The sequence below is a fragment of the Engraulis encrasicolus genome, chromosome 6, assembly GCF_034702125.1.
Source record: "Engraulis encrasicolus isolate BLACKSEA-1 chromosome 6, IST_EnEncr_1.0, whole genome shotgun sequence".
In the NCBI taxonomy this organism is placed as follows: domain Eukaryota; kingdom Metazoa; phylum Chordata; class Actinopteri; order Clupeiformes; family Engraulidae; genus Engraulis; species Engraulis encrasicolus.
The window spans coordinates 39,828,369-39,840,868 of NC_085862.1; the positions used below are offsets into that span (position 1 = coordinate 39,828,369).

Below are 12,500 nucleotides of genomic sequence, written 5' to 3' on the forward strand. Positions count from 1 at the left end.
ACACACACACACACACACACACACACACACACACACACACACACACACACACACACACACACACACACACATACACACACACACACACACACACACACATACACACACACACACACACACACTACACACACACACTACACACAGAGGATACACACACAGGCATAGTATACACACACGAGCATGTACACAACTGCATGCAAGCAGCACTAAACACACACACCACACTCACACACACACACACGTGCTGTGCACGCACACACACAAAAACACAAAACAAGCACATTTTCCTGGTGCGTACACACAGGCCTACACACGCGCACACACACACACACACACACACACACACACACACACACACACACACACACACACACACACACACACACACACACACACACACACACACACACACACACTGATTGGCAGACTCCCACACATATTCACCTGTGTACTCACAGCAGGAAACCTAGCCACTGGTCAAGCTGTCAAATCATTACTAATGTTATTCAGACACACACACACACACACACACACACACACACATACTCTCTCGCACGCGCGCACGCACGCACGCACGCACGCACACACACACACACACACACACACACACACACACACACACACACACACACACACACACACACACACACACACACACACACACACACACACACACACACACACACACACACACACACACACACTCGCAAGGCAGCTCCTCTGAAATCCCTCTCACCTCCACAGGTACACTGCTCTCTTAAATACAACCACACACACACACACACACACACACACACACACACACACACACACACACACACACACACACAGAAAATCACGGCAGGTAGGTGATCTCAGCAGGCCACTCAGTGGGCTGTTGAGTATTTATGCCTACTCTAACACCCCCCACACATTCAGTGAGACCACACATAAACACTGATCACATAACCACTTCTGTTGGTCAGAGGGCAGTCCTCTTACCCCAAGGAAGACAAGAATAGACAAACACACAGTTTAGTACTTTTATTTGGATCACCACACAGGGAAGGATTACAGATCCAAACATTAATTGAAATATTCTGCAGATTGGCAAGTACAGTCAATCCGGAAAGTACTCACAGCGCTTCACTTTTTTCACATTTTATTATCTTACAGCCTTATTCCAAATGCTACAAATGAATCTCTGTTGTCAAAACCCTACACAAATTATTCCATTATGACCATGTGAAAAACAAGTTGTCTTGACAGTTTTGAAAATTTATAAAAATAAAAAACAAAGAAATCATATTTACAAAAGTATTCACAGCCTTTGCTTAATACTTTGTACAACCACCTTAGGCAGCAACTACATTCATTTTTTCATTTCGAAATGAAAAAGGATTGAAAGGGAGGTCATCGGTGTGTGTGTTTCAACCTTTCAGTACATTGAAATTGTACATTTTGAGTCTGCACCTGACTAAAATAGATGGGTGTGAGTTTTGAATGAAATCCTATGGAGAGTATCATGATCTGCTTCTGTAGTCACAGTGCATGTTGACATGCATGCTTCTTAAGGTGTAATTCATATTTCCAATGTTGACTGCATTCATACATCCCCAAACGATGTCAGTCCCACTACCATGCTTGACGAGCCAGATGATGCACTTTTTTGGTCAAATTCACTTGTTTACCACCACACATGCTTGACACCATCTAAAGCAAATTTGTCTATCTTAGTTGCTGCCAAAGGTGGTTGTACAAAGTATTAAGCAAAGGCTGTGAATACTTTTGTAAATATAATTTCTTTGTTTTTTATTTTTATAAATTTTCAAAACTGTCAAGACAACTTGTTTTTCACATGGTCATAATGGAATAATTTGTGTAGGATTTTGACAACAGAGATTCATTTGTAGCATTTGGAATAAGGCTGTAAGATAATAAAATGTGAAAAAAGTGAAGCGCTGTGAATACTTTCCGGATTGACTGTATGATGAAAATCAGAATGATAAGTCCATTAGTCTCTATGGATAGATGTGACTTCTCCATCTCCAAATGGAAAAGTTTCCTATTATGGCAGAAATTGAACAAAATATGGCCAGTGCCTTTGCACTCTTTTTTGCATAATCCACACAGTTGCAAGCCTCGCATGACTAGTTTATGTATGTGTCCAAGGCTCCCAAACACAAGGACGACTAACTTGCAGTTATATCCAAGGCTCATAATTAATTCCACCAGTGGCTGGTACTTAAGCATTTTGGCATTAAAACAAGTGTCCATATATAAATCAAAAGAACAACCTATTTCAATGAGGGTCATTATCCTATTCGCTTCATCAATGATAGCAATATCTGGAGTATTTGGGAGATTGTCTAGTTGAACATGATCTCCATCATTTTCAGTACACCAGCTTATCTGCACAGCACTGTGTTAATGCACACACACACACACACACACACACACACACACACACACACACACACACACACACACACACACACACACACACACACACACACACACACACACACACACACACACACACACACACACTGGCCCTTCCAGGGTGGAGTGTTCATCAGTGTCTCACGCTATCACATATGAGGTGAAGAGAGTCCCTGCAGCTGCAACACCAGCACTGACCCGTCCCCTCCCATAGCATCTGCTGCACTTAGCCCTAACGACCACTGCACACGCACACAGATATACACTCACACATGTCCAGTCACACACACACACACACACACACACACACACACACACACACACACACACACACACACACACACACACACACACACACACACACACACACACACACACACACACACACACACACACACACACACAGACATACACTCACACCCAGACACACACTCACACCCAGACACACACTCACACATGCCCAGTCAGAAACAGACACAGACAGACACACATACGACACATGCCTAAAGACAAACACACAGACGTACACACTTGCACACAAAACTAGCTAACACCCCATCCAGGCATCGCCTGACAAACTTCCACACACTCCTCCCAGTGCCATTCGCCTGTGCCATCACCCTGTGGGGCTGTATGTGTGTGTGTGTGTCTTCAGTGTCTTGTGCTGTGTGTGTGTGTGCGCGCGTGTGTCCATGACACTTCCCAAGGCATGAAGGCCTCTTCCTCCTTCCCCGCCTCCTACTCATCCTTCTCCTCTTCATCCTTGTCCTTGTCCTCCTCCTCCACTGCCTCCTCCTCTTCCTCCTCCTCTGTCCCTCTGCACTATCACCATCTTCTCTATATTCTGTGCCTTGGCTTTTTTTCTGTTTTACATCTCGCTCTGCAATTGCTCCATGATTTTTCCTTTGCTCATACCGTATGTTGGGAGATTTGTTTGAGACATTCTCTGGGACCTTATATGCAGTACACACTGTGGTTATCGTTTCCCATTATATACGGTGGGCCTGTGTGTTTGCATGTCTGGCTCCCGTCTTATTCCTACCCTTGTTTCCACTCTTCAAACAGTTCACCGTGCTCTTTTTGCTCTCAAAACTTCAAACTTTAATTGTTTTCCCTTATCGCCCGGCTTCCTCTTCTCTCTATCTCTCTATTCGGCCATTCGTTCTCATCCCCTCTGTCTTATTCTCTCTCGCTCTCCCTCTCTCTCCCCATCTCACTCTGTCTCTCTCTCTCTCTGGCTCCTCTTTTCTTTCTTTCTCACCCACACATCCACTTTTATTGTCTCAATTTTACCCTCTCTATCTTACACCCCTCTCTCTCTGTCTCTCTTTCTCTCTCTCTCTCTCTCTCTCTCTCTCTCTCTCTCTCTCTCTCTCTCTCTCTCTCTCTCTCTCTCCTCTCCCCCTCTCCTCTCCCCCTCTCCAGCGCCGGCACCGCTCCAGCGACTCGGTGGCGTCGGGTCGGGACCGCAGCTACAGCACGGACTCTGCGGAGGCGCTGCCCAGCCGGCTGCGCGAGGAGCCCTGGCTGCAGGACATCTCCAGCACCTTCCTGCAGCAGTACGTGCAGTACCTGCAGAGCATGGGCTTCATCCTGGTGCAGGTGCGCCCGCAGTCCCCAGCGCGCAGGTACGTGCACCGCACCATCTTCTGTTGAAATGGCGTTTCTCAATGGGGGTTCTACAGCACCCCCAGGGGGCATTAGGACGTCCTTAGGGGGGCGTTGAGAAGGATACAGCTGAGTGGTATGGTCCTCAGCTTCCATGGGGGAGTATTTGTCTATTTTATTTTTTAATACTATAGGGGGAGTTGACAGTCTGATGATGAGGTCAAGGGGACGTTTGTTCAAAAAAGGTTGAGAACCATTGTGTTGAAGATACAAATAGTCTTTTTTGTATGCCTTTATTTGATGGGGAGGATCGAGAAATTACCTCAAGCCGGAATCGAAGCTGGATCCCCGGCATAGCAATACTTTTGAAAGGGTGGATGGATGCCTTTAAGATGTCCACAGAGGCATCAAAATCAATGCTTTGCCATGGCATTTCACCCCTTCTCTTTGAAGCTGAACTTTTTTTGGCATGCTCTGTTACCATTCAGTAATCCTTAAGAGTGTCTCAAACTTCAGACATACTTTTACATAACTTTTCTTCAAACTTATAGAGATAGCGTGAACTTTGGCGATGGTGGATAAAATCACCTCAATAACTACAGACTGTAGACCATAGACTAAGATTCAGGGAAAAAACGATGTTAACCCTTTTTTCAATTGGAGCTGCACTGGACATTTTGTGTGTGCTCCTACGGCAAGAAAATCGAAAATAGAGATTGGGTTTTTGGTGAACTTTTCCAATGTGTGAATATGTATGTCTCCTCTAAAAAAAGACCTTAGCTGTGTCACTTAAATATGAATGTCCAATCCGACAATGGCCCAGATTTAAATTTCCAGAGTAGTTAGTAAGTTTTCATGAAGTTTTTGAATTCATGGCTTCCACTTCTCTCTCCCTCCAATGTAAGCAGCAAATTCCACAGCTGAAGAGGTAGAACTCATGTGGATCACGCACAAATGATCCTCCCCAATAATGGCCCAGATATCCATTTCCAGTCATTACTAAGTTTCCATGAAGTCATTTTCATTTGAGGACATCTGCCTTCCTCAAGCAGCACATCCCAAAGCTGCAGAGGTGAGACTTCTGGGGCTCACCAGTTACTGATCCTTCGAATTTGCGCCCCACCCCTGACAATGCCTCTCCCCCATGCCTACCCAGACAGTAAAACGTTTGTAACATGCTAATAACAGCCAGTAATAACATGTTACTAACCTAATAGTGTAGTAATAACGCACAAATAACATGTTGATAATACTTATTTGCGATGCCGAGGGCAGGGTTTCGTGATGGTGCAATTACCCAGTCAGTCCACCCGCTTGGTTTCCCCCTGGGCTCTCTCTCTCTCTCACACACACACACACACACACACACACACACACACACACACACACACACACACACACACACACACACACACACACACTCACACTCACACTCACACTCACACTCACACCCACACACACACATCTAGGGAACAGAATGGGCAGAGAAAGCAGGTGAGATTTGGCAGGTTGACTGGACTAACTGGGCAATTCCACTTCCTCTCACAGAAAGGCTGGGCGGACCAAGACTATAGGAAATCCCAGCTTCAGAAAGTAAAAATCCCTCTGAGCTATTGTTTTACCTGTGCGCTGAATAGCTCTAGTTAGTTAATCTGCCTGGTAGCAGAGTTTGTGTGTGACATTTAGCTGGTCTACTGGAGTGCCAGAACTAATGCTGGAGGCAGGTCTTGAAAGATCCCCTGTAGACCGTATCTGCTAATGATTATAAATGAACTGTCTTCTAATTTCAACCATCAGTCATAAGTCTGTGTAATTATGCACTGTAGGATAGGATTGGCTTGGGTTAGATTAAGTTAAGATGTTCATTGAAGATTGTTGCTTGACTGACTGCAGAAAAACATATACAACACCAGGCTTCAATCCACTCACCTATTCATTCAGGTTTTCTAGCGGACACTAAAGGGGTCATTTCACGTGAAATCAGACACTTTGGGACCCGACCGACACGGATTTCAATAATACTTGCTGTGCCTGTTTAGTAGCAAGGTAGCACACCAGAACTGCATTTGTGTGAATTTGACACTAATATTAAGGGAGAAACAGACTAGCAAAGGTTTACATATGAGGGTAGGACACTACAGTATGCATTCAGCCTTGATTATATCGGTCAGTGTAAGTCACAAAAGGATGTCTGAGTTGTGTCTGTGTTGTTTGAAAGCTCTTTTCTGGCTCTACAAATTACACACACAGCATGGAATACAACAACCTTCAGAATATGAATTATGATGCAATGAACAAAATTCAAGAGACACCGCACACTGCTTACTTTTCTTAACTTTATTTCTCTGAGCGAACACGCGTTGTTCGCTCAGAGAAATAAAGTTAAGAAAAGTAAGCAGTGTGCGGTGTCTCTTGAATTTTGTTCATTGATTCACCTTCTCCTGCCTCACACCTGCACCTGCATTGCTTAGGGCTTGTGCACAAGGACTATCTTGCACTATGAATTATGATGCATTGAAAAAATAAAAATTGAATATCAAAAAAGCATATATTTTAAAATGGCCGATTTCTTGTCTAAACATAGCCTGTAAGGTCATAAACAACACCTGAAAATTGGGTGTTTTGGGTCTTTATTCATTTCAGAGATAATGGGACATAAAGGTTGAAATGAGTTGTAATGAAGTAGTAATAGAGTAGTGTCAGGGACAGGGCTGGACTGACCTTCTGGCATAATGGGCATTTTCCTGGTGGTCCCTATTCCAGGTACACAAAAACTACACAGCTTCTGCCCATTGTCAATGGACACAGTGGAAGCTAGACCATTTTCAGCATTCAGAGAAGGCAGCGTTGAAAGAATAAGCTCAGTAAAGGAATTTTCTAAATGTTCAAGCATCAAAGGGTATGTTGTAGCTGTATATAATGGCAACTAGTGGCTAGCATGTGTTGAGGAATGTATGCCGAGCACTGGAGAGGTGAAACTGAACTTCCTGCATCCTCATGGACCATCTCCATCCTTCGCATATTCTGATAGACATGCTGTCATGCAATATTACTATGGTATTACCATATTATTACTAGGTGATTTGTATGAGGCCATATTTTTGAGTCCCATTCTCTCTTAAAATAATAAAGAACCAAACACCAGCGCATTTCAGGTGTTGTTCATGACATTGCAGGCTATGTTTAGACAAGGAACTGGCCATTTTAAAAATGTTCAAAGTTTTTTTGATATTCAATTTTTAATTTTTCAATTTATGATAATTCATATTCTGAGGGTTGTTGTATTCTATGCTGTTTGTGTAATTTGTAGAACCAGAAAATAACACCATGGACATCTTTTTGTGACTTACACTGACTGATATAATCAAGGCTGAATGCATAGTGTCCTACCCTCATATGTAAACCTTTGCTACTCTGTTTCCCCCTTAATATTGGTGTCAGATTAACACAAATGCTGTTCTGGGGTGCTACCTTGCTACTAAACAGGCACAGCAAGTATGATTGAAATCCGTGTCGGTCGGGTCCCAAAGTGTCTGATTTCACGTGAAATGACCCAAAGCAGGATTTTCCCACCTCTGCCAAAGCCAGAAGAAAGCAATAAAAGCAATGGTGAGGAGATGGGTGTCAAGGAGTGTCAAGTTGCCACTGCAGAGAGGCGCAGATTGACTTTTCAAAGAGAAAGATAGTGGTGCAAAAGCTCTGCTGTTTTATTTGTGATCGCAAGTGGTGGTAGAGTTTTCAGGTTCGGGTTAGGTTGAGGTTGGTGAGTGCTAGTGCCTCGAAGATAATTGGGGTTGTGTTGCGAAGTGCTATTAATGCTAGTGGTCATATTGATGTTAACAATAGCGCGGCAAGGCAAGTTACACCATATCATTATTATTATTATTATTTTAAGGCTCCTTCGTTGGTCAAAACCGCAGCTTGTTCCAATTAAAAGTCCATTCTGTGCTCTGCAGGAAAACTTTCCATGTCTAAAAATACATACTGTGCTATTATTCTTCAGTCAGCTCTCCTCCCTGCTGTACCTTTTCCTTGACGATGTGTTACACCTAATTTAGATAAGCAAAAAGGACCAATTTTAATGAACAGTTACAAAGGAATTTCTCCTCAATGAGATGTAGTTTGCTCAAGGGCATAAGGGTGAACTGGAGAATTTTTTGGACTCACTCACTCACTCACTCACTCACTCACTCACTCACTCACTCACTCACTCACTCACTCACTCACTCACTCACTCACTCACTCACTCACTCACTCACTCACTCACTCACTCACTCACAGTCTGAACATCACTCACTCACTCACTCACTCACTCACTCACTCACTCACTCACTCACTCACTCACTCACTCACTCACTCACTCACTCACTCACTCACTCACTCACTTACTCATTCACTCACTCACTCACTCACACAGTCAGAACATTAACAAAGAATATTTTTGTAATATATTCTACTTTCAACTGTTGCTCTCAGGCAGTAGTGTGTGTAGTATAATGTAATGTACATATTAATAAAACGTTAACATATTTTATTATTAACCAATTAACCAAACCATATTTTTCTTAACCAAAACCCTATTTCATATCCACAGATGCTTAGAAATTATTGTAGTATTTGTGAGAATTAATTTTGTTTCAGCATAAAGTAATATGCAAAGCTAGGCCCAACCAAGTGTTCAGGGCATAAACACGAGCTAACTTTTCATAAGTACAGCTCACATTCATTTATGTGCTAAATCCCTTTTTATTACGCTGATCTAATATTCCAAGATGCTGAATTTGGCCGTTTCATTAGCCGTCAGCTATAATTATGAAAATGAAAAGCAAACAATGGCATGACATATTTCACCTCATATCCAAAGAGTCAATATAATATATAGAATTGACCTTTTTGAATTGAAGTAATGAAACTTTGTGGAAGTGAATTGCATAAATTTCACTTTCCTCCGACATTCATTGACATTCGCATGAAGTAGGCGCACAATTACAGACTTGAGTAGCAAAAAGAAAACACAGTGAACGACTCGTAGTCATCAGGCGATGAGGGCAGGCCTGTGGACAGACGGATGGCCACTTGTCCAAGTCGTTCACCTTCAACCCTGCCACCGCACAGTCGGACGACTGACTGACCATGATGTCATGTTTGGTCCATTAATGCACAGGGAAGCTCAGGCGGGGGCAAAAGGGTCAGTTGTCCCGGGCCCAGGGCCGCGGGGGGTCCTCATGACACTGTATGTATTGGATGGAGGGGCCTTTTGAGATCACTTTGTCCTGAGTTTGGTAAAAGCTGCCAGCGGCCCTACTGGTGCATTGTGGGCCTTCCCTTTAAAAAAAACACATTCCATCCACTATTGTCATTCCGCTTGCGGTAGTTTTTTTTGTTTATCTTTTCTTTCTTTCTTTCTTTCTTTCTTTCTTTCTTTCTTTCTTTCTTTCTTTCTTTCTTTCTTTCTTTTGTTATTTTTGTTCTGCCCCTTCTGTATGTTTGCGGTGGCAGAGGTCAGGGTAAATGATGTCCTCCAAATGCAGTTCGGATGGAGTCCAGTAGCATGACTCTGAGCTCCTCGTGACACACGTGTGATGTGATGCCAGCGGACATGCTGCAGATGCTGTGTGTGTGTGTGTGTGTGTGTGTGTGTGTGTGTGTGTGTGTGTGTGTGTGTGTGTGTGTGTGTGTGTGTGTGTGTGTGTGTGTGTGTGTGTGTGTGTGTGTGTGTGTGTGTGTGTGTGTGTGTGTGTCCACTGTGGCTGGAGATTGTGATTCATTCTGTTGTTACTGCTTTGACCTTGTGTGCGTGCGTGCGTCCGTGCATGCATGTGTGGGCGCGCGCGCGTGTGTGTATGTGTGCGGCGCGTGTGTACGGTATGTGTGCGCCTTTTCAAAGCTAGATTTATGCTTCAGACGCAGAGCCTATGCGTCCTTCCGTCTTGTGTCTGTGCGAGTCCACGCCCCCCGCGCAGAGGCTCTGCGCCCGTCGTCGAGCGCCTTGAAAAAATCCTAACAATCCGCCAGACGGTCGCAGAACTCGAGCGGAAGTGCGCAGACAAAAGCTGCTGCGATTGGCCCATGTTTGCCTTTCCGGTTGTCTGTGTTGTTGTTGTCCTTCGGTACAGTGCCGGGGCGCGGCATTTTTAAAAAACCAAGTAGCGAGAATGAACAGCAACGACGAGCAGCTGAAAGAGATGGTGCGCAAGTACCCGAATTTGTATGAAGCAGAAGACAAACTGTACAAAGACAGCAAGGTCTCATTCAATTCCTGGAGGGAGATCGGTCAGGCTCTTGGCCGGACTCCGAAGGATGTTTTAGATAGGTGGAAGACACTCAGAGACCGGTACGTGAGGCAACGCCGAGATCAGGCATCCTCCAGGAGTGGGGCTCCAGGAGGGAAAAAGAAGAAACTCTCCCCCTTTTACCTCGCCATGTCGTGGCTGGAACCGCACGTGAAACATCGCGCAACGGAGTCAAATTTTGACTCGACGCTAAGCAATCGTTCGTTCTTTGTTCAGTACCTGATAGCAAGCTAGCATGAGCTAGCAAGCTGCAAAAGCAAGCAAGCTAAATTAGTGTAGCTGGCGTGGAGTGCTTACAGTCTGTGTACAACACAGCATAAATGCGTAGGAAACATCATAAACACTGGGACGTGAATGCTGAAGTAAAATAAGAACCCAAGTGTGTGTGTGTGTGTGTGTGTGTGTGTGTGTGAGAGAGAGGGTGNGAGAATACTCCCTCACGTGAACCACCGCCATACACTGCGGCCATTGTTGTTGTTTAGTGTAGCTGGCGTGGAGTGCTTACAGTCTGTGTACAACACAGCATAAATGCGTAGGAAACATCATAAACACTGGGACGTGAATGCTGAAGTAAAATAAGAACCCAAGTGTGTGTGTGTGTGTGAGAGAGAGAGAGCGAGAATACTCCCTCACGTGAACCACCACCATCCACTGCGGCCATTGTTGTGGCTATTGTTCAGTAGTAGGGCCAACAGTAACAATGAATGTATATCCTATAAAAAATGTCTGTATATCCAGCATTGTATGAAGCTTTGTTGTCTGTGTAATATGATTATAGAGTCGATTACAGCTCGACTTTGTTACTGTGATTTCGTCCATGGTGGCGTTGTCTGCATGCATGGACAATGGCCAGCTATCTGCCCAGTGTGTTTTACCAGCTTCAGTGCTACCACATGCAGCACATTCACAACACCCAAGCAAACACTTAGTGTATAATAGTATGTGTCAATAATATAGGCAGGGCTGAGTGAACGCTGAGTTGTACTACTGTTCAGTACAGAAAAAAAAACAAAATGTGAATGTGTGAATTCTTTATCTGGAACAATGACCAACTGTGTGCTTATTCTTTTGTCTTCACAGTCTCATTCCTCATCCTCCCCCACCTCCATCCATGGCCCTGATAGCCCAACTGAGCCAGTGCCCTCACCACCTCAGCCTGCACCAGCCCAGTCCGATCCCTCGTCACCTCAGCCCTGTGCCACACAAGCACTGCCGGTGCCCTTGCCGTTGGCCTCGCCTTCGCCCTCACCTCGGTCATCGCTTCCGCCCAGGGCCTCACCATCACCCCGACCTTCTACTGCACGGGGTGGCAAGCGGAAGTTGGATGATGTGGACATTGTGAAGCGGCTGAGGCTGTTGGACCAGCGTCTGGAGGAGCTGGAGCGGCAGCGTTCGGCCCAAAACGACTGCACAGCATTTGGGATGCTCGTAGTGGACATGGTGGGCCGAATACCACAGGCTGAAAGGTCCAGCTCCTTTGTGCAGGTCATCAATCTGCTTCAGGGGATCCTGGACAAACCAAGAGCAGCACCCGAAGACAGAGAGTGACACTAAATAATGTTATTGTATACATTATTATATATATACCAAGTTTTAATTTATTTTATATATATTGTATTTTATATATTTTTTATTTTATATATATATATATACACACACACACTTGATATATTATCTATATACTCTATATATCTATACTCTACTTTTTCTATTTGCCCCGTTAGTTGTATATTTTTATTTTATATATATATATATATATACACACACACACACACACACTTGATATATTATCTATATACTCTATATATCTATATACTCTATACTCTACTTTTTCTATTTGCCCCGTTAGTTGTAAATATTTTTCATATTTTCTTTTTATACATTTGCACAATGTTTGGTGGCACAGTTTAATTTTGTTGTTTTTTTTTTATATATATTTCTGAATTACCAAGACCAACCTATTGCACAACTTTCCAAACAGTTTATTATACACTTTATGTTTGCACTATGACCTACTGCACAATGTTTCAAATAGTTTACTGTATAATCACTTTTCCATATCCACTTGTTCATCTGCTCTTACAATGTTGCTGTACTTGCTTACACTTATCACACGTTTGTGTTGCACCTTAAAAATAAACACAAAAACTTCAGAGAAATGTTTGGACATTTATTTCT

At 43.7% G+C, this 12,500-nt stretch overlaps 1 protein-coding gene across 3 annotated transcripts in view; it reads left to right on the forward strand.

Annotated features, from left to right (window-relative positions):
• The window catches only part of szt2 (SZT2 subunit of KICSTOR complex), a 178,512-nt gene that overhangs the window by 122,907 nt on the left and 43,105 nt on the right, over positions 1-12,500 (forward strand). For all 3 annotated transcript variants that reach the window (XM_063201598.1, XM_063201599.1, XM_063201600.1), the window contains one exon: positions 3,847-4,049. In XM_063201598.1, coding sequence (XP_063057668.1) covers positions 3,847-4,049 — 203 coding nt within the window. The remainder of the gene's footprint in view (positions 1-3,846; positions 4,050-12,500) is intronic.